The sequence below is a fragment of the Oncorhynchus keta genome, chromosome 28, assembly GCF_023373465.1.
Source record: "Oncorhynchus keta strain PuntledgeMale-10-30-2019 chromosome 28, Oket_V2, whole genome shotgun sequence".
Lineage (NCBI taxonomy): Eukaryota > Metazoa > Chordata > Actinopteri > Salmoniformes > Salmonidae > Oncorhynchus > Oncorhynchus keta.
This window is the reverse complement of record NC_068448.1, coordinates 12,945,793-12,969,247: the sequence shown is the minus strand read 5'-3', so window position 1 is coordinate 12,969,247 and position 23,455 is coordinate 12,945,793. Positions and strand designations below refer to the sequence as shown.

Below are 23,455 nucleotides of genomic sequence, written 5' to 3'. Positions count from 1 at the left end.
GGTGCAAGCAGGTTGGCTGCTAGGTGACATGTTAACACATTACAGCATATTAATGAATATTTGGTGTTTCATATCACTTTCACTTCTAGAGGGCTTAACAAAGGCTTCAGCACAGGCAGCGACAACAGGGCAAAACAGACCAGAAGAACATGGTGAAATGCTCAACCATTAGGTTTAAGACTTGTTGCCATTCCAATCTGCCACCTATACATGTTAAATTGACGAGGCTCTATAAACGCATAGGACTTAAATTGGTACAGCATTCAGACTCAGGGAGTCAGAATTGGCACTACAAAGATACAGTAAGTACGGTACTGCATTCTGTGGGGTGGAATTACAGTACCATTCCAAATACAGAAATTCTTTCCCCGATCACAACCTTTTCCCACAATGCACCAAAATGTACAGTATGCTGCAGTAAAATGTTACTGTATTTTACTATTGATAATACTCCAAATTACTGTATAATTGACAGTTTTCCGTTACAGTGTATAGTTGTGAGTTCCATGTAATTAAATGTTTGGCTTTCGTTTTAAGTGTCTTTCTTATTCTACCAATGTTAAGTTCAGTTACACAGGTTAAGACAATAGACAATTTACACAGGGTAGTACTCTTGTCAGGGATGTGACCAAGAATCCAATGGTCACTCTAACAGATCTCCAAAGTTCCTCTGTGAGATGGGAGAACCTTCCAGAAGGACAACCATCTCTGCAGCACTCCACCAATCAGGCCTTTATGGTAAAGGGGCCAGATGGAAGTCACTCCTTAGTAAAAGGCACATGACAGCCCGTTGGAGTTTGCCAAAAGGCACCTAAAGACTCTTGACCATGAGAAACAAGATTCTCTGGTCTGATGAAACCAAGTTTGAACTCTTTGACCTGAATGCCAAGCGTCCCGTCTTGAAGAAACCGGGCACCATCACTATGGTGAAGCATGGTGGTGGCTGCATCATGCAGTGGGGATCTTTTTCGGTGGCAGGGACTGGGAGACTAGTCAGGATCGATGGAAAGATGAACGGAGCAAAGTACAGAGAGTTCCTTGATCTCTGCTCCAGAGCGCTCAGGATCTCAGACTGGGGTGAAGTTTCACCTTCCAACAGGACAACGACCATAAGCACACAGCAAAGACAGTTCAGGACAAGTCTCTAAATGTCCTTGAGTGGCCCAGCCAGAGCCCGGAATTCAACCTGATCGAAAATCTCTGGAGAGACCTGAAAATAGCTGTGCAGCGACACTCCCCATCCAACCTAACAGAGCTTGAGAGGATCTGCAGAGAAGAATGGAAGAAACTCCCCAAATACAGGTGTGCCAAGCTTGTAGTGCCATACCCAAGAAGACAAGGCTGTAATTGCTGCTAAACGTTCTTCAGCAAAGTACTGAGTAAAGGGTCTGAATACTTATGTAAATGTGACATTTACGTTTTTTAATTAATTTTTGTAAAATTTCTAAAAACATGTTTCTGCTTTGTCATCATGTATTGTATGTAGATTGATGAGGAAAAACCCCAATATAATACGTTTTTGAAAAAGGCTAACATAACAAAATGTGGAAAAAGGTCAAATGGTCTGAATACTTTCCAAATGTACTGTGTATATAAAAGTGTAATAATGGGATGCAAACTTAAAATGTAGTACAACTCCATTTCAACTCTATATCTGACATGGTACAGGTGTGTTCATTTCTTAAGCCCATAACCATGTGTGTGAGGTGTATACTTTTGCTTAACAAACACTATGTGACCATGATTTAGCCCATAGCAGTGAAAGGTTATTAAGACAATGGTGACTGTGTTAGACACTTCCAGAGACAGAGACACAGTTGACACACAGTCAGTGGCTGTGAAGCAGCACTTACGTCCATGAGTGAGGAGAGGTCTTGGAGATAGTACTTGTTCATGGAAGCGTTGGCAGCAGCCAGATTGAGAAGGTAGTCATTACGAGCCTTAGTGCACTTCAGCTGGATCTCCTGCACTTTACACTGTCTCTGTAAACACATAGGAATGAGGTAGGACACATACAGTAAACACATGTACACATACACACATATATCCATACCTGAACTCATTTAGACTATAAAAAGGGATGCGAGGAGTGTTTTTCAGAGAAGAAGAGTTTACTTTCTCAATCTTTTTAGAAGCTCCTTGCTTCTGTTTTTCTGCTTCCTTCAGCTTTCCCTCTGCAGACTCATACTCTGAGTGGTACTGATAGTAGGTCCGCCACGCCTTTAGACAAACACACACACACACACACACACACACACACACACACACACACACACACACACACACACACACACACACACAGAGAGAGAACATCCATCAACACGCCACATCACGCAAATACCAAGATGACTATTTTACATACCACCATATCCTTTTACACTGCTCAAAAAAATAAAGGGAACACTAAAATAACACATCCTAGATCTGAATGAATGAAATATTCTTATGAAATACTTTTTTCTTTACATAGTTGAATGTGCTGACAACAAAATCACACAAAAATGATCAATGGAAATCAAATGTATCAACCCATGGAGGTCTGGATTTGGAGTCACACTCAAAAGTAAAGTGGAAAACCACACGACAGGCTGATCCAACTCCGATGTAATGTCCTTAAAACAAGTCCAAATGAGGCTCAGTAGAGTGTGTGGCCTCCACGTGCCTGTATGACCTCCCTACAACGCCTGGGCATGCTCCTGATGAGGTGGCGGATGGTCTCCTGAGGGATCTCCTCCCAGACCTGGACTAAAGCATCCGCCAACTCCTGGGCAGTCTGTGGTGCAATGTGGCGTTGGTGGATGGAGCGAGACATGATGTCCCAGATGTGCTCAATTGGATTCAGGTCTGGGGAACGGGCGGGCCAGTCCATAGCATCAATGCGTTCCTCTTGCAGGAACTGCTGACACACTCCAGCCACATGAGGTCTAGCATTGTCTTGCATTAGGCGGAACCCAGGGCCAACCGCACCAGCATATGGTCTCACAAGGGGTCTGAGGATCTCATCTCGGTACCTAATGGCAGTCAGGCTAACTCTGGCGAGCACATGGAGGGCTGTGCGGCCCCCTAAAGAAATACCACCCCACACCATGACTGACCCACCGCCAAACCGGTCATGCTGGACGATGTTGCAGCCAACAGAACGTTCTCCATGGCGTCTCCAGACTCTGTCACATGTGCTCAGTGTGAACCTGCTTTCATCTGTGAAGAGCACAGGGCGCCAGGGGCGAATTTGCCAATCTTGGTGTTCTCTGACAAATGCCAAACGTCCTGCACGGTGTTGGGCTGTAAGCACAACCCCCACCTGTGGACGTCGGGCCCTCACACCTCCCTCATGGAGTCTGTTTCTGACCGTTTGAGCAGACACATGCACATTTGTAGCCTACTGGAGGTCATTTTGCAGGGCTCTGGCAGTGCTCCTCCTGCTCCTCCTTGCACATTTAACATTTAACATTTAAGTCATTTAGCAGACGCTCTTATCCAGAGCGACTTACAAATTGGTGCATTCACCAAGGCATTGCACAAAGGCGTAGGTAGTGGTCTGCTGGGTTATTGCCCTCCTACGGCTTCCTCCACGTCTCCTGATGTACTGGCCTGTCTCCTGGTAGTGCCTCCATGCTCTGGACACTACGCTGACAGATACAGCAAACCTTCTTGCCACAGCTCGCATTGATGTTCCATCCTGGATGAGCTGCACTACCTGAGCCACTTGTGTGAGTTGTAGACTCCGTCTCATGCTACCACTAGAGTGAAAGCACCGCCAGCATTCAAAAGTGACTAAAACATCAGCCAGGAAGCATAGGAACTGATAAGTGGTCTGTGGTCACCACCTGCAGAATTTCCACCTGTTGTCTATTCCATTTGCACAACAGCATGTGAAATGTATTGTCAATCAGTGTTGCTTCCTAAGTGGACAGTTTGATTTCACAGAAGTGTGATTGACTTGGAGTTACGTTGTGTTGTTTAAGTGTTCCCTTTATTTTTTTGAGCAGTGTATTTTTAAATATGCCATATTTAGTTTTCTAGCATGGTGTCTGTTTCCTGAACTTGTCAAACATGTCGGACTTACTGTCTGTAGCTCTGTGGTGACCTTCAACAGCCCATCCTGTAACTGGCTACAGACATCTTTAGTCTGGAAATATAGAGACCAACCAATAAGTTAGATAGATATAATAGAGATAGAGATAGAACAGCGACAACAGATATAGAATAGAGATAGATACAGAATAGAGACAGGGACAGAATAGAGACAAATATATAATAGCGACAGAGATAGAATAGATACAGATATAGAATAGATACAGATATAGAATAGACAATAGAGACAGAGATATAATAGAGACAGAATAAAGAGAAACAGAAGAGACAGAGATAGAAAAAATAAAGACAGAGTTGAAACAATAGATATAGAATAGAGACAGAGAGAATAGAGACAAATAGAAAAGCGACATATATATTCTTCTCTGTCTTTATTCTATTTATGTCGCTTTTCTATTTGTCTCTATTCTCTGTCTCTATTCTATATCTGTCTTTATTTTTTCAATCTCTGTCTCTTCTGTCTTTATTTTTCTCTCTGTCTCTTCTGTTCTTATCTTGTCTATTCTGTCTCTATTATATATTCTTCTGTCTTTATTCTATTTAATAGAGACAGAATCTAGATATAGAATAGAGACAAATATATAGAGACAATACATATAGAATAGAGACAGAGAGAATAGAGATAAATAGAATAAAGACAATATATATAATAGAGACAGATCTGTCTCTATTATATATTCTTCTGTCTTTATTCTATTTAATAGAGACAGAGATAGAATAGACATAGATATAGAATAGAGACAAATAGAGACAGAAGAGATACAGAATAGAGACAATACATATAGAATAGAATGAAGGCAGAGACAGTAGAGACAGTTATAGAATATAGACTAGAATAGAGAAAGAGAGAATAGAGACAGAGATAGAATGAAGACATATAGAAGAGACAGACAGAGATATAGAATAGAGAAAGATTAATATAGAATGGCCAGTTATAGAATATAGACTTCGAGGGAATCCGATTTCAACGGCCTAGGAACGGTGGGTTAACTGCCTTGTTCAGGGGCAGAATGACAGATTTTCACCTTGTCAGCTCGGGGGATCCAATCTTGCAACCTTACAGTTAACGAGTCCAACGCAATAATGACCTGCCTCTCTCGCGTTGCACTCCACAAGGAGACTGCCTGTTACGCGAATGCAGTAAGCCAAGGTAAGTTGCTAGTTAGCATTAAACTTATCTTATAAAAAACAATCAATCATAATCACTAGTTAACTACACATGGTTGATGATATTACTAGATATTATCTAGCGTGTCCTGAGTTGCATATAATCTAATTGAGCATACAAGCATCTAAGTATCTGACTGAGCGGTGGTAGGTCAGAAGCAGGCACGTAAACATTCATTCAAACAGAACTTTTGTGCGTTTTGACAGCAGCTCTTCGTTGTGCGTCAAGCATTGCGCTGTTTATGACTTTAAACCTATCAACTCCCGAGATGAGGCTGGTGTGACCGAAGTGAAATGGCTAGCTAGTTAGCGCGCGCTAATTGTCGTTGTGTTGCTGGTTCGAGCCCAGGGAGGAGCGAGGAGAGGGACGGAAGCTATACTGTTACACTGGCAATACTTAAGTGCCTATAAGAACATCCAATAGTCAAAGGTTAATGAAATACAAATGGTAGAGGGAAATAGTCCTATAATTCCTATAATAACTACAACCTAAAACTTCTTACCTGGGAATATTGAAGACTCATGTTAAAAGGAACCACCAGCTTTCATATGTTCTCATGTTCTGAGCAAGGAACTGAAACGTTAGCTTTCTTAAATAGCAGATATTGCACTTTTACGTTCTTCTCCAACACTGTTTTTGCATTATTTAAACCAAATTGAACATGTTTCACTATCTACTTGAGGCCAAATTGATTTTATTGATGTATTATATGAAGTTAAAATAAGTGTTCATTCAGTATTGTTGTAATTGTCATTATTACAAATAAAAATAAATAAATAAAATTGTCCGATTAATCAGTATCGGCTTTTTTGGTCCTCCAATAATAAGTATCGGTATCGGGGTTGAAAAATCATAATCGGTCGACCTCTAATATAGACAGCGATAGAATGGAGACAATAGAGACAGACATATAATAGAGACAATAGAGACAATAGAATAGTGACAGAGAATAGAGAGAATAGAGATAAGAGAGAGACAGAATAGAGACAATAGAGAGACAGAATAGACAGAATAGAGAGAATAAAGACAGAAGAGAAAATAGACTAGAGACAATAGCTATAGAATATAGAAAGAGAGAATAGAGACAGAGATATAATAGAGACAGAATAAAGACAGAGATAGAATAGAGACATATAGAACAGAGACATATAGAGAGAGTTTCTGGAGAGAGACATTCTGGAGAGAGTTTGCTGCACTGAAAGTAAAGGGGCTGAATAATTTTGCACGCCCAATTTCAGTTTTTGATTTGTTAAAAAGGTTTGAAATATCCAATAAATGTCGTTCCACTTCATGATTGTGTCCCACTTGTTGTTGATTCTTCACAAAAAAATACAGTTTTATATCTTTATGTTTGAAGCCTGAAATGTGGCAAAAGGTTGCAAAGTTCAAGAGGGCCGAATACTTTCGCAAGGCACTGTATATAGAATAGAGGTAGAGATAGAATAGAGATAATAAAGACAGATAGAATAGAGATAATAAAGACAGATAGAATAGAGACAGATAGAATAGACATATTCTATTCTAGAAGAGACAGAACAGAAAGAGACAATAGAGAGATAGGAGAGACAGAATAGAGAGAGACAGAATAGAGATAGATAGGATTCCCCAGGACTCATTAGAAAACAGTTGCAAGTGTAACTGAGTGGACTATCCTGGCTAAATGAATCAAATGAAGATAGAGCAGTACCCTCTTGGCCAGGCGCTGTGTGATCTCCAGAGAGTGTGTGAGGGGCTGGGTGAGGGTGGTGCTACAGCTGTCACTCACACCACTGTGATCTTTGCTCTCCTGTCTGGTCTGAGCCAGCAGGACCAGCCAACACTGGGCCACAGACTGACCACTGCCAGGCTCCTTCCTGAAAGATAGAGGCACAGGGAAGGGACATGTTTTAACCATAGAAATTAACCACTCTAGTTACTAGAATGGAAAATACTAGAATGGGAAATGTAAAAACATATTTTTTAGTTCAGGAATAGGCTTAATCTGTGTCTGGGAAACCAGCCCTATGTAATTGCTAGCACGCATGAGAGTAGTTTCAGAGACACAAAGCCATATCAACTCTAGCCTGGTCCCATATCTGTTTGTGCTGTGCTGCCAACTCAATGAGTTGGAATAACACTAACAGAAATAGCACAAACATATCTGTGAGCAACTTACCTTTTGATTTTGGAGGTAAACCTCTCGGCCAATTTGTCCAGCGAGCGTGCATACTCTCCTTCTATCTCACTGCGTCTACGCAGGTAGTCTGTCAGATCCTGAAGCTGCTGAGATTTCTGCTCCAACTGCAGATCCAAAACCTTCAACTGGTCCACCAACTGACAACGCACCTCTGGGGGTGGGAGCGGAGAGAGAGATACAGACAAAGAGTGAGAGAAGAAAGCGAGAGAGGGAGTGAGAGAGAAAGGAAAGAGGGGGGAGGAAGAGAGAGAAGGAAAGAGAGGGAGAGATGGAGAGAAAGGGAAAGAGATGGAGAGAGAGAAAGGGAAAGAGATGGAGAGAGAGAAAGGGAAAGAGATGGAGAGATGGAGAGAAAGGGATGGAGAGAGAGAAAGGGAAAGGGAAAGAGAGAAAGGGAAAGAGAGAAAGGGAAAGAGATGGAGAGATGGAGAGAGAGAAAGGGAAAGAGATGGAGAGAGAGAAAGGGAAAGAGAGGGAGAGATGGGAGAGAGAGAAAGGCGAAAGAGAGGGAGAGATGGAAGAGAGAGAAAAAGGGAAAGAAATGAGAGGAGAGATGAGAGAGAGGAAGAGAGAAAGAAGGATGAAGAGAGAAAGGGAAAGAGATGGAGAGAGAGAAAAGGCGAAAGAGATGGGAGAGATGGAGAGAGAGAAAGGGAAAGAGATGGAGAGAGAGAAAGGGAAAGAGATGGAGAGAGAGAAAGGGAAAGAGATGGAGAGAGAGAAAGGGAAAGAGATGGAGAGAGAGAAAGGGAAAGAGATGGAGAGAGAGAAAGGGAAAGAGATGGAGAGAGAGAAAGGGAAAGAGATGGAGAGAGAGAAAGGGAAAGAGATGGAGAGAGAGAAAGGGAAAGAGATGGAGAGAGAGAAAGGGAAAGAGATGGAGAGAGAGAAAGGGAAAGAGATGGAGAGAGAGAACGGGAATGGAGAGATGGAAAGAGATGGAGAGAGATGGAGAGAGAGAAAGGGAAAGAGATGGAGAGAGAAAGAAAGAGATGAAAGGGAAAGAGATGGAGAGATGGGAAAGAGATGGAGAGATGGAGAGAGAGAAAGGGAAAGAGATGGAGAGAGAGAAAGGGAAAGAGAGGGAGAGATGGGAGAGAGAGAAAGGCGAAAGAGAGGGAGAGATGGAGAGAGAGAAAGGGAAAGAGATGGAGAGATGGAGAGAGAGAGAAAGGGAAAGAGATGGAGAGATGGAGGAGAGAGAAAGGGAAAGAGATGGAGAGAGAGAAAGGGAAAGAGATGGAGAGAGAGAAAGGGAAAGAGATGGAGAGAGAGAAAGGGAAAGAGATGGAGAGAGAGAAAGGGAAAGAGATGGAGAGAGAGAAAGGGAAAGAGATGGAGAGAGAGAAAGGGAAAGAGATGGAGAGATGGAGAGAGAGAAAGGGAAAGAGATGGAGAGATGGAGAGAGAGAAAGGGAAAGAGATGGAGAGATGGAGAGAGAGAAAGGGAAAGAGATGGAGAGATGGAGAGAGAAAGGGAAAGGGATGGAGAGAGAAAGGGAAAGGGATGGAGAGAGAAAGGGAAAGAGATGGAGAGATGGGAGAGAGAGAAAGGGAAAGGGATGGAGAGATGGGAGAGAGGGAAAGGGAAAGGGATGGAGAGATGGAGAGAGAAAGGGAAAGGGATGGAGAGATGGAGAGAGAAAGGGAAAGGGATGGAGAGATGGAGAGAGAAAGGGAAAGGGATGGAGAGGAGAGAGAGAAAGGAAAGGATGGAGAGATGGAGAGAGAAAGGGAAAGAGATGGAGAGATGGAGAGATGGAGAGAAAAAGGGAAAGGGATGGAGAGATGGGAGAGAGAAAGGGAAGAGGGGAAAGGGATGGAGAGATGGAGAGAGATGGAGAGGAAAGGGATGGAGAGATGGAGAGAGAAAGGGAAAGGGATGGAGAGATGGAGAGAGAAAGGGAAAGGGATGGAGAGAGAAAGGGAAAGGGATGGAGAGATGGAGAGAGAAAGGGAAAGAGATGGAGAGATGGGAGAGAGAGAAAGGGAAAGGGATGGAGAGATGGGAGGGAGAGAAAGGGAAAGGGATGGAGAGATGGAGAGAGAAAGGGAAAGGGATGGAGAGATGGAGAGAGAAAGGGAAAGGGATGGAGAGATGGAGAGGGAAAGGGATGGAGAGATGGGAGAGAGAGAAAGGGAAAGAAAAATTGGTAAGGAGATAGATGTATACAGTTGCAGCCAAATATATTGGCACTTTGTGAATTATTCACTATTTCTTCTCAAATAAGTTAAAATAACCTTGTTATTGGATTTTCAACATCGCAGAACAAATTTTATAAGTAATTTAGAAAATAAAGACAAATGCCATGGACAAAATTATTGCAACCCCATAGCTAGTACTTGGTTGCATGGCCTTTGGCCAAGATATCTGCAGATAAACTCTTCTTGTAGCCATCAATGTGCTTACTGCACCATTCTACTGGCAATTTGGCCCCTCTTCAACAGCAAACCACTCTAATTATTCAATGTTTGAGAGGAGCCCTCCACCAACTGCTGTTTTCAGATCTTTTTCTGTTCGACCTGACGAAGATCCGTTTGGGATGGAAACGTTGTCAATAAAGCGGTGGATTGGAAGCTTTAACAGTGGGTGGGCCTTCTTGTTTTCAGATCTTGCCATAGGTTTTGGCCTTCAGAAGAGAACTAGCTCTTCTTGGATCTACACCAGCACCTTTCTTCTTGGATCTACACCCTCTTCATAAAAACATGATCCTTTTAATGTTGAAAGCGTTGTCAAAAACGCCTAAAGCAAACATGGCATGGATTGGAAGCTTTAACAGTGGGATGTTGGCCCATGTTGACTCTACAAGGTGTTGAAAGCGTTCCACAGGGATGTTGGCCCATGTTGACTCTACAAGGTGTTTTCAGATGCTGGCCCATAGGTTTTGTGTTGTGGTTCAGATGCTGGCCCATGACTCTTCAAGGTGTTGCCACTCCAGCGTTTCTTCTTGGATCTACACCAAGCGTAAAAAGCATGAGGAACACCTTACTAATATTGAGTTGCACCCATGTTGGCCCATGTTGAAAAGGTGTTGAAGGCAAACATGGGCCCATGTTGACTCTACAAGGTGTTGAAAGCGTTCCCACAGGGATGCTGGTCCATGTTGACTCTACAAGGTGTTGAAAGCGTTCCACAGGGATGCTGGTCCATGTTGACTCTACAAGGTGTTGAAAGCGTTCCACAGGGATGCTGGTCCATGTTGACTCTACAAGGTGTTGAAAGCGTTCCACAGGGATGCTGGCCCATGTTGACTCTACAAGGTGTTGAAAGCGTTCCACAGGGATGCTGGCCCATGTTGACTCTACAAGGTGTTGAAAGCGTTCCACAGGGATGTTGGCCCATGTTGACTCTACAAGGTGTTGAAAGCGTTCCACAGGGATGTTGGCCCATGTTGACTCTACAAGGTGTTGAAAGCGTTCCACAGGGATGTTGGCCCATGTTGACTCTACAAGGTGTTGAAAGCGTTCCACAGGGATGTTGGCCCATGTTGACTCTACAAGGTGTTGAAAGCGTTCCACAGGGATGTTGGCCCATGTTGACTCTACAAGGTGTTGAAAGCGTTCCACAGGGATGTTGGCCCATGTTGACTCTACAATGTGTTGAAAGCGTTCCACAGGGATGTTGGCCCATGTTGACTCTACAAGGTGTTGAAAGCGTTCCACAGGGATAATGGTCCATGTTGACTCTACAAGGTGTTGAAAGCGTTCCACAGGGATGTTGGTCCATGTTGACTATACAAGGTGTTGAAAGCGTTCCACAGGGATGTTGGCCCATGTTGACTCTACAAGGTGTTGAAAGCGTTCCACAGGGATGTTGGTCCATGTTGACTATACAAGGTGTTGAAAGCGTTCCACAGGGATGTTGGCCCATGTTGATTCCAATGCTTCCCACAGTTGTGTCAAGTTGGCTGGATGTCCTTTGGGTGGTGGACCATTCTTGATAAACACAAACTGTTGAGCGTGAAAAACCTAGCAGCATTGCAGTTCTTGACACACTCAAACCAGTGCGCCTGGCACCTATACAGTATAGATTGGGTGGGCTATTTACAGACGAGCTATGTACAGGTGCAGTGATCTGTGAGCTGCTCTGACAGCTGACCAGTGAGATATACCTGCTGGAGCGCGTGCTATGGGTGGGTGCTACTATGGTGACCAGTGAGCTGAGATAAGGCTGGGCTTTACCTAGCAGGGACTTGTAAGAAGCGAGACTTGTATGAAGCGAGGGTCAGCCAACGAGATCGTACAGGTCGCAGTGGTGGGTAGTATGATGGCACTGTGATAGACTGCATCCAATTTGCTGAGTACAGTGTTGGAGGCTATTTTGTAAATGACATCGCCGAAGTCAAGGATCAGTAGGATGGTCAGTTTTACGAGGGTGTGTTTGGCAGCATGGCAGAGGTTTAGGAAAAATATTTAAAAGAATGCGAAGAAAAATATATAAAGGATATATACATGGGACGAGACAAGACAAAGACGTCTGACTGCTACGCCATCTTGGAATCATGTAGCCTATAACCTGTTTTTGAAAAATGTCATCATCTAATATTGTTGGAGGTTTCATTGTCTGCTTATAAGCCCCCTTTATTTATCCTACAGTTCTGACTTGGTGTACAGGCAAAATACTGTAAGAGCAGCATGTTCTGCATTCTGTCGCTGTACATTTCAAAACTGCTGAACACATAGTTATATTGACTACGTCTGTCTTAGCTCGCTCATTAATGTCTTTATCGAAATGACGGAATGCCTCTTATCCTCTTATGTGGTCCTTCTGTAGCACAGTTGGTAGAGCATGGCGCTTGTAACGCCAGGGTAGTGGGTTCGATTCCCGGGACCACCCATACGTAGAATGTATGCACACATGACTGTAAGTCGCTTTGGATAAAAGCGTCTGCTAAATGGCATATATTATATTATATTATTATCCGCTCATCGTTCCCTCAATTGTCAGTAGAAACCACATTTGTTTAAGTACAAGTAATGTATTGTTTAGTGTTCTATGGTGTAGTGGCATTGCTGGCATGCGTCAACAAAAATAATTGGTGAGTTTGCCCCACCAAGATTTACATGCTAAAATCTTCACTGGCTGTGCAGTAAAGTAATGTAAGAGGATAAAAACATCAAGGACTTCCCCTACCTTTGATTTGTGTGTCATAGTCCACAGCTCCAACTCTCTCTTTCCTGAGCTTCACATGTGATGTCATTGTTGCTCCGACAGGGTGAAACTCTGTTGCAAAGAAGAGATATCAATAATTTCACAAGTTTTTCTACAATAGTTTGATCTGAAACGTTACTGCAGCTTATCACCTAGTTCCTGACAAAAGCCTTATTCTCTGTACCCATTCTTATTGGAGTACACTGTAAAAACATATATATATATTGAGATCCAGTCAAAATGACTCGTTTTATCTAGTCAAGTCAACTAAATGTGCTAAATAAATGTTACGTTTTGTATTTGTATTTATTAGGGATCCCCATTAGCTGCTGCCAAGGCAGCAGATACTCTTCCTGGGGTCCAAACACACCAAAGGACCCACATTACATATAAAACAACAGATAAAACAGTGAACTATGTTTGTACTGAATGAGCTAAAGATAAGACAGTACATCATATAACATCCCTACACCACCACATATCCACAACACAAAATGTTCAATCCCACCATACAACGATATCCCAATGTGTGCGTATGCATGTGTCTGTACCTGTGTGTGTGCCTCTTCACAGTCCCCGTTGTTCCATAAGGTGCATTTCTACCTGCTTTTTACTGCTTGCATTAGTTACCTGATGTGGAATAGAGTTCCATATTTCATGGGTCAATGTAGTACTGTGCGCCTCCCATAGTCTGTTCTGGACTTGGGGACTGTGAAGAGACCTCTGGTGGCATGTCTTGTGGCGTATGTATGGGTGTCCGAGCTGTGCGCTAGTATTTTAAACGGTACATTCAGCTTGTCAACACCTCTTAGAAAAACAAGTAATGATGAAGTCAATCTCTCTTCCACTTTGAGCCAGGAGAGATTGACATGCATGTCAATAATGTTAGCTCTCCGTGTACTTTTAAGGGCCAGCCGTGCTGCTCTGTTCTGAGACAATTGTAATTTTCCCAAGTCCCTCTTTGTGGCACCTGACCACACAACTGAACAGTAGTCTAGGTGCGACAAAACCAGGGCCTGTAGGACCGGCCTTGTTGATAGTGTTGTTAAGAAGGCAGAGCAGTGCTTTATTATGGCCAGACTTCTCCCAATCTTAGCAACTGTTGAATCAAAATGTTTTGACCATGACAGTTTTACAATCCAGGGTTACTCCAAGCAGTTTAGTCACCTCAACCTGCTCAATTTCCACATTATTCATTACTAGATGTAATTGAGGTTTAGGGTTTAGTGAATGATTTGTCCCAAATACAATGCTTTTAGTTCTGGAAATATTTAGAACTAACATTCCTTGCTACTTATTCTGAAACTAACTGCAGCTCTTTGTTAAGTGTTGCAGTCATTTCAGTCGTTGTAGTAGCTGACATGTATAGCGTTGAGTTATCCACATACATAGACACACTGGCCTTACTCAAAGCCAGTGGCATGTTGTTAGTAACGATGGAAAATAGCGAGGGCCTAAACAGCTACCCTGGGGAATTCCTGATTCTATCTGGATTATGGTTGAGGCTTCCATTAAAGAACACTCTCTGTGTTCTGTTAGACAAGTAACTCTTTATCCACATTATAGCAGGGGGTGTAAAGTAGAGGTCGACCGATTATGATTTTTCAACGCCGATACAGATTATTGGAGGTCCAAAAAGCCGATAGCGATTAATCGGCCGATTTATTGATTTTTATAATAAAAAATGTATTTGTAATAATGACAATTACAACAATACTGAATTAACACTTATTTTAACTTAATATAATACATCAATCAAATCAATTTAGCCTCAAGTAGATAATGAAACATGTTCAATTTGGTTTAAATAATGCAAAAACAAAGTGTTGGAGAAGAACGTAAAAGTGCAATATGTGCTAACGTTTCAGTTCAGAACATGAGAACATATGAAAGCTGTTGGTTCCTTTTAACATGAGTCTTCAATATTCCCAGGTAAGAAGTTGTAGGTTGCAGTTATTATATAACTATTTCCTTCTATACCATTTGTATTTCATTAACCTTTGACTATTGGATGTTCTTATAGGCACTTTAGTATTGCCAGTATACCAGTATAGCTTCCGTCCCTCTCCTCGCTCCTCCCTGGGCTCGAACCAGCAACACAACGACAACAGCCACCACATCAAAGCAGCGTTACCCATGCAGAGCAAGGGAAACAACCACCCCAAGGCTCAGAGCGAGTGAAGTTTGATACGCTATTAGCGCGCGCTAACTAGCTAGCCATTTCACTTCGGTCACACCAGCCTCATCTCGGGAGTTGATAGGTTTAAAGTCATAAACAGCGCAATGCTTGACGCACAACGAAGAGCTGCTGGCAAAACGCACAAAAGTGCTGTTTGAATGAATGTTTACGCGCCTGCTTCTGACCTACCACCGCTCAGTCAGATACTTAGATACTTGTATGCTCAGTCAGATTATATGCAACACAGGACACGCTAGAGAATATCTAGTAATATCATCAACCATGTGTAGTTAACTAATGATTATGATTGATTGTTTTTATAAGATAAGTTTAATTCTAGCTAGCAACTTACCGTGGCTTACTGCATTTGCGTAACAGGCAGTCTCCTTGTGGAGTGCAACGAGAGAGAGGCAGGTCGTTATTGTGTTGGACTAGTTAATAGTAAAGTTGCAAGATTGCATCCCCCGAGTTGACAAGGTGAAAATGTGTCTTTCTGCCCCTGAACGAGGCAGTTAACCCACCGTTCCTAGGCCGTCATTGAAAATAAGAATGTGTTCTTAACTGACTTGCCTAGTTAAATAAAGATTAAATAAATGTGTAAAAAAATATATTTAAAAAATGGGCAAATCTGCACCCAAAAATACATATTTCCGATTGTTATGAAAACTTGAAATCAGCCGGAATTAATCGGCCAATCGGTCAACCTCTAGTCCTTCCTTTATGCGTGATTTCAACTCACTGAAAAATTCAAAAGATATTCATTCAAATTAAGTTAGCAAAAACAATGCGCTTACTCAACTTAGAAATTCACAACCATGGAGTCAAGTCAATTGAACCAACATAAAAGTTGCGTTGACAAAAATATCAAGTTAATTTGATACGTTGTAGTTATCTTGTCTTAACTTATGAAATTAAATCAGTTAAGAACGACTTGTTTACTCAAGTCAAATCAACTGAAGCAACATAACAGTAGTGTTAACTGAAAATATCAAGATGACTTCAACTTATTTTAGGGGGGGTGGAGCTCATTAGAATAATACTCAGTATTTGCAACAGTTAATTTTTACATTTACATTTTGGTCAGACACTTTTATCCAGAGCGACTTTAGCTAGTGCATTTAAAGAAGGACGATAAACAACTACATGTAAAAAGTAACAAGTAAAAAGCTTATGTAACCATGACTGAGAATGTCATTGTAGCTAATGTAACGGATGTGAAACGGCTAGCTTAGTTAGCGGTGTGCGCTAAATAGCGGTTCAATCGGTTACGTCACTTGCTCTGAGACCTTGAAGTAGTAGTTCCCCTTGCTCTGCAAGGGCCGCGGCTTTTGTGGAGCGATGGGTAACGCAGAAGGTCCCTGGTTCGCGCCCGGGTATGGGCGAGGGGACGGTTTAAAATTATACTGTTACACTAAAGTGGTCCGTTAATGGGTTGAAATTACAGAATGCGCTGCCGGTTTTGAGTGTGAGCAAGAGACTGATGGGAGCATAATGTACCCTACTTAAATCTCTAGTATATAATTTCAAAAACTTTGTCAGTTCTGAAATGTGTCATTTTCAAAGTAGTTGTTTCAACTGTATAACGTTGTTCAATTCAAACAACAAATTGTTTTGTTTTTCTGACTAGCAAATATGTGTCCTCTCCACTCAAAAACTTGTCAAAACAAATTGAGTAGCTTGTTAGCATAACTAAAACAATCAGTTTAAGCACATTGATTTCAATTTTAACAAAGCAAATTTGAGGAAAAGGCTAGCTAAATTATATCAGCATTTAGCACTCGCACTGGAAAAACACTTGAACATTGTAACTCAAATTTCCTGGATGCATGTAAGGCCCTCTCCCGCCCTCCTTTCAGCAAATCTGACCATGACTCCATTTTGCTCCTCCCTTCTTATAGGCATAAACTCAAATAAGAAGTACCAGTGCTGAGGAATATTCAACGCTGGTATGACCAATCGGAATACACGCTTCAAGATTGTTTTGATCACGCGAATTGGGATGTGTCCCGGGTAGCTTCAGAGAATAATATTGATTTGTACACCGAGACAGTTACTGAGTTCATCAAGAAGTGTATAGGAGATGCTGTACCCACTGTGACCATTAAAACCTACCCTAACCAGAAACCGCAGATAGATGGCAGCATTCACATTAAACTGAAAAAAATGTTGGGAATATGGCAGAATATAAACATTCTCTCTGTAAGACAATCAAACAGATGAAACATCAGTATAGAGACAAAGTGGAGTCGTAAAACAGCTCAGACACAAGACGTAAACTCAGCAAAAAAAGAAACGTTCCTTTTTCAGGACCCTGTCTTTGGAAGATAATTAGTAAAAATCCAAATAACTTCACAGATCTTCATTGTAAAGGGTTTAAACACTGTTTCCCATGTTTGTTCAATGAACCATAAACAAAAAAAGATGCCCAGGGTCCCTGCTCATCTGCGTGAACGTGCCTTAGGCATGTTGCAAGGAGGCATGAGGACTGCAGATGTGGCCAGGGAAATAAATTGCAATGTCCGTACTGTGAGACGCCTAAAACAGCGCTACAGGGAGACAGGACGGACAGCTGATCGTCTCTGCAGTGGCAGACTGTGTTACAACACCTGCACAGGATCGGTACATCCGAACATCACACCTGCGGGACAGGTACAGGATGGCAACAACTGCCGAGTTACACCAGGAACACACAGTTCCTGCTCAGTGCTCAGACTGTTCGCAATAGGCTGAGAGAGGCTGGACAGTGGGCTTGTAGGCCTGTTGTAAGGCAGGTCCTCACCAGACATCACCGGCAACAACGTCGACTATGGGCACAAACCCACCGTCGCTGACCCAGACAGGACTGGCAGAAGGTGCTCTTCACTGACAAGTCGCAGTTTTGTCTCACCAGGGGTGATGGTCGGATTTGCGTTTATCATCGAATGAATGAGCGTTACACCGAGGCCTGTACTCTGGAGCTGGATTGATTTGGAGGTGGAGGGTCCGTCATGGTCTGGAGCGGTGTGTCACAGCATCATTGGACGGAGCTCGTTGTCATTGCAGGCAATCTCAATGCTGTGCGTTACAGGGAAGGCATCCTCCTCCCTCATGTGGTACCCTTCCTGCAGGCTCATCCTGACATGACCCTCCAGCATGACAATGCCACTAGCCGTACTGCTCGTTCTGTGCATGATTTCCTGCAAGACAGGAATGTCAGTGTTCTGCCATGGCCAGCGAAGAGCTCGGATTTCAATCCCATTGAGCACGCCTGGGACTTGTTGGATCGGCGAGTGAGGGCTAGGGCTAGGGCTAGGGCCCCCCCCCCCAGAAATATCCGGGAACTTGAAGGTGCCTTGGTGGAAGAGTGGGGTAACATCTCACAGCAAGAACTGGCAAATCTGGTGCAGTCCATGAGGAGGAGATGCACTGCAGTACTTAATGCAGCTGGTGGCCACACCAGATACTGAATGTTACTTTTGATTTTGACCCCCCTTTGTTCAGGGACACAGTATTCCATTTCTGTTAGTCACATGTCTGTGGAATTTGTTCAGTTTATGTCTCATTTGTCAATCTTGTTATGTTCATACAAATATTTACACATGTTAAATTTGCTGAAAATAAAAGCAGTTGACGTTGAGAGGACGTTTCTTTTTTTGCTGAGTGTACGTTGCAGGGTCTACAGACAATTACGAACTACAAAAGGAAAACCCCGTAGCACTCACTTATGTCATCATGTAGTACTTTTGAGAGACTAGTCAAAGATCATATCACCTCCACCCTACCTGACACCCTAGACCTACTCCAATTTGCTTTCCGCCCCAATAGGTCCACAGATGATGCAATCGCACCCACACTGCCCTATCCCATCTGGACAAGACGAATACCTATGTTAGAATGCTGTTCATTGACTATAGCTCAGCATTCAACACCATAGTACCCTCCAAGCTCATCATTAAGCTTGAGGACCTGGGTCTAAATCCTGCCCTGTACAACTGGGTCCTGGACTTCCTGACGGCCGCCCCCAGGTGGTGAATGTAGGAATCAACACCTCCACTTTGCTGATCCTCAAAACTGGGGCCCAAAAAGGGTGCGTGCTCAGTCCGCTCCTGTACTCCCTGTTCACCCATGACTGCGTGGCCATGCACGCCTCCAACTCAATCATAAAGTTTGCAGACAACATAACAGTAGTAAGCTTGATTACCAACAACGATGAGTCAGCCTCTCAGAGGTGAGGGCTCTGAGAGTGTGGTGCCAGAAAAATAACCTCTCACCCAATGTCAACAAAACAAAGGAGATGATCGTGGACTTCAGGAAACAGCAGAGGGAGCACCCCCCTGATCCACATCGATGGGACACCAATGGAGGAGGTGGAAAGTTAAGTTCCTCGGTGTACACATCACAGACAAACTGAAATGGTCCACCCACCCACACAGACAGAGCGGTGAAGAAGGTGCAACAGCTCCTCTTCAACCTCAAGAGGCTGAAGAAAATTTGCTTGTCACCAAAAACCCTCACAAACTTTTACAGATGCACAATTGAAAGCATCCTGTCAGGCTGTATCACCGCCTGGTACGGCAACTGCACCGCCCACAACCGTAAGGCTCTCCTGAGGGTAGTGAGGTCTGCACAACACATCACCAGGGGCAAACTACCTGCCTCCCAGGACACCTATGGCACCCGATGTCACAGGAAAGGCCAAAAAGATCATCAGGACAACCACCCAAGCCACTGTCTGTTCACCCCACTATCATCCAGAAGGTGAGGTCTGTACAGTTGCATCAAAGCTGGTACCGAGAGACTGAAAAACAGCTTATATCTCAAGACCATCAGACTGTTAAAACAGCCATCACTAGCACAGTCTGTCTATGTTGCCTACATAGAGAGACTTGAAATAATTGGCCACTTTAAATAAAACGGAACACTCGTGACTTTAATAATGTCACTTTAATAATGTTTACACATTTTGCATTACTCATCTCATATGTATACACTGTATTCTATACTATCTACTGTATCTCAGTCTATGCTGCTCTGAAATTGCTCATCCATATATTTATATATTCTTAATTCCATTCCTTTACTTAGATATGTGTGTATTAGGTATTTGTGAAATCAGAACTAGAAGCACAAGCATTTCGCTACACCCGCAATAACATCTGCTAATCACGTGTATGTGACAAATACGATTTGATTTAATTTGAGTTCCATTTACTTTGCTAGGTTGAAGTAATTTGAGATTAAATTAACCACACGAAATCCAGATTGGATTTGACATAAAAAAACGTTAAGGAATCTTGGTAATACACTTTTGTAAATTGAATCAACCAATATTTTTGTTTTGTTTTACAGTGTAACGTTATAGTCTCCAACAGGTTGATCGCCCACCTATGAGTAGCTCGCCAAACGATTCTGAAAGTACCATTTTCACTTGTTCCATCGTAAACTGTCATACACAAATCTCACAACTATGAGATACCGTAAACTCCCAGCTACTATCTAATCAACACAACAACATTGGCATTATCCCACAATATCTACCAATTCATTTCCAGCAATATTATACCCGTCTGTCTTTGTGATGCGCGCGTTTGTTTATCACTCCGTGTGTAGCCAGTTGATGTGATAATCAACTTGTGGTTTGACAGAAGTACTTTCCGCAAAACCTTCTCAATTAAATGTTAACTGTAAAGTAGTCTTACCTGGCAGAAGTATATCATGAGTAAGTATATAATTTGTATCTATTATTTGCACACTTTGCCATGAAATGAGCAGCAGCAGTACAGAACCATCGCTAAACCTTCACATTAGATGGTAGATTCCTCACTCACTAGATGCACAATTAAAGGGCCAGATACACAAAAAGTGGAATACACAAAGAAAATCACAATTTTTCCAGACCTGAAAAAAATATGTATTTTGATGTGATTTAAGCATTGGCATCGACTCAGAACTTGCAATTTCCTTGTTTTTCTATTAACAATTTTAATTTTAAGAGTGAAAAATAAGTGAGAACATAATTTGGGAAAATATCAAACAGAATTTGGGGGGGAAATCACAGATGTTATAGGGCCCCTCTTAGTTTATGAATGATTATTTTACCAGGGAGATTCACATAACACATAGTGCACTACTTTCTCTTGTACACTAAGGACCTGGGAAAGTGTTGCAGGGTAGAGGAGAAGAGAATAATGTGCTATTTGATAACTAGAAGAAAAATAGTAGCTTGCGACATGTTACTATTTTTTAAAGTAGCTCTCATGCTAGAAAAGGTTGGAGACCCCTGGTCTAAGTGAATCCTTACTCACCGTACCCATGCTTATTGGAGTATAGTCTAAGTGTGTGAAGTTAATGACCCTACATCGAGGCCCAAGTTCAATTGATTTCTAACACTTGAAAACCAATCTGTCATGTACTGTATGCTACACTTGCTGGTCCCTCCAATGACTTTGTCAACAACGCTCTATGACACTCATTACTTCCCTCGCTCTGTGACACTCTCCCTGTATTCACTACTACACTCCTATCCATAGTATCAGATACAGTCTGTGATCCACACCTGCTGTCTCTAACTCTGAATGCTCGGCTATGAAAAGCCAACTGACATTTACCCCTGAGGTGCTGACCTGTTGCCCCCTCTACAACCACTGTGATTATTATTATCTGACCCTGCTGGTCTTCTATGAACGTTTGAACATCTTGGCCATGTTCTGTTATAATCTCCACCCGGCACAGCCAGAAGAGGACTGGCCACCCCTCAGAGCCTGGTTCCTCTCTAGGTTTCTTCCTAGGTTCTGGCCTTTCTAGGGAGTTTTTCCTAGCCACTGTGCTTCTACATCTGCATTGCTTGCTGTTTGAGATTTTAGGCTGGGTTTCTGTACAGTACTTTGTGACATCGGCTGATGTGAAAATGCCTTATAAATACATTTTATTGATAGACTGAAAACAGTATTGTCTGTAATACATTTCCTAGTTGAACCCAGCCTGCCTCTGCTGCCTCTGAGAAAGCCAGCTGGTATGTAAACGCACCACTCTGCTCATGCTGCTGCACACTTGTAGCATGCAGAAAGAGCAGCAGCAACATTTCAGCTGCCTTATAAATAGTACTATACCACCACCACAAGGCACACAACACTGTCACAGAGCGAATGTTTGTATAACACGCTCACTAATAGAGTAACTTTGCGTGACAATATGTAACTTATGTATGTGTTGGGAGAGAATCAACAGTACTGACAGCTCACACAATCCTTCAATTGTAGTTTACATGTTTTGTAGATTATATTGAATTATAGAACATCCAATCAGAAGTTTGAATGTATTTGTTATGACTGAGCAAGCCAGTCAGTGTTTATTTTGTTTCAATAGCCTAGGCCTGGTTTAGTTGAGCACAATATGGTGATGGGACATCATGTCTCTTTCTTCCTCTCTCTAGGTTGGATCTGGAGTGGTTAACATGCCAAATAAAGGAGAGAAAATATTTATTTATGGATTTGCTGCATTGCTGTTGTCTGTTTAAGCAATAAGGCACGAGGGGGTGTGGTATGTGGCCAATATACCATGGCTAAGGGCTGTTCTTACACACGACACAATGCAGAGTGCCTGGATACAGCCCTTGGCTGTGGTATATTGGCCATGTACCATAACCCCTGAGGTGCCTTATTGCTATTATAAACTGGTTACCAACGTAAATAGAGCACTAAAAATAAATGTTTTGTCATACGTGTGGTATACAGTCTGATATACCACGGCTGTCAGCCAATCAGCATTCAGGGCTCGAACTACCCAGTTTATAATGTTCCTTAGATACTGACTGCTAAAGGCCTGAGGGGTTGATAACCCCCTTGACCATTTAAATGCAGTTTAACTCCTTTATGCTTGTGCAGTTAGAATTGCTGTCTTTCCTCATTCTCTGTTGGCATTTAACAATACAATATGACAAAGCTTTATTCATACCCTTATTTATTAACTGAGAGCTCAAGCAGTCACTATAGGATTAGTGCCTGAGATGTTGGTTCTGAACTGCATTCGAATTGCCTTTCATGAAATTAATAGTTCATATTATTGGCGTCTCTCTCTTTCTATGCTGTCACTAATCCTCCCACAGAGACCTCTCGTGATCTTTAAAAAGAGGAAGACAGGTGTGGTGCTTCCTGTGTCGGGGGCGAGGGCACACACTAGTGGTGCGCAGGTCAGCTGTTTGTTCAACCGTACCCGCCTGCAATTGCTAGTAACCCATCAGCAACCATACACTGGGTATACCAAACCTTAGTAACCCCTTCCTAATATTGAAGGTCTACAGCAGCCTCAACAGCACTCTGTAAGGGTAGCACCATGATGTAGCTGGAGGACAGCAAGCTTCTGTCCTCCTCTGGGTACATTGACTTCAATACAAAAACCCAGGAGGCTCATGGTTCTCACCTCCTTCCATAAACTTACACAGTAGTTATGACAACTTCAGGAGGACGTCCTCCAACCTATCAGAGCTCTTGCAGCTGATATGTTGTCCACCCAATCAAAGGATCAGATAATGAATTTACTCCTGAAAGCATAAGCTACAGCTAGCTAGCACCGCAGTACATAACATGTGGTGAGTAGTAGACTCAAAGAGATAGAAAGACAATAGTTTAACAGTTTTGAACAAATATATTTATTACAAAATAAAAAAGCAAGAGATACATTTAGTTTCATTTTCACTTACTAGCTAGC

At 42.5% G+C, this 23,455-nt stretch overlaps 1 protein-coding gene across 5 annotated transcripts in view; it reads right to left on the bottom strand.

Annotated features, from left to right (window-relative positions):
• LOC118360501 (rho GTPase-activating protein 4-like) overlaps positions 1 to 23,455 on the bottom strand; it is a 40,675-nt gene that overhangs the window by 15,229 nt on the left and 1,991 nt on the right. The window contains exons 1-7 of one of the 5 annotated variants that reach the window (XM_052484884.1): positions 20,449 to 20,593; positions 12,574 to 12,663; positions 7,419 to 7,590; positions 6,951 to 7,116; positions 4,067 to 4,129; positions 2,116 to 2,220; positions 1,854 to 1,982 (exon numbers count right to left, since the gene is read on the bottom strand). In XM_052484884.1, coding sequence (XP_052340844.1) covers positions 1,854 to 1,982; positions 2,116 to 2,220; positions 4,067 to 4,129; positions 6,951 to 7,116; positions 7,419 to 7,590; positions 12,574 to 12,640 — 702 coding nt within the window. In that variant the 5' untranslated portion in view covers positions 12,641 to 12,663; positions 20,449 to 20,593. The other 4 variants (XM_052484885.1, XM_052484886.1, XM_052484882.1 and 1 more) reach the window with 4 other exon arrangements.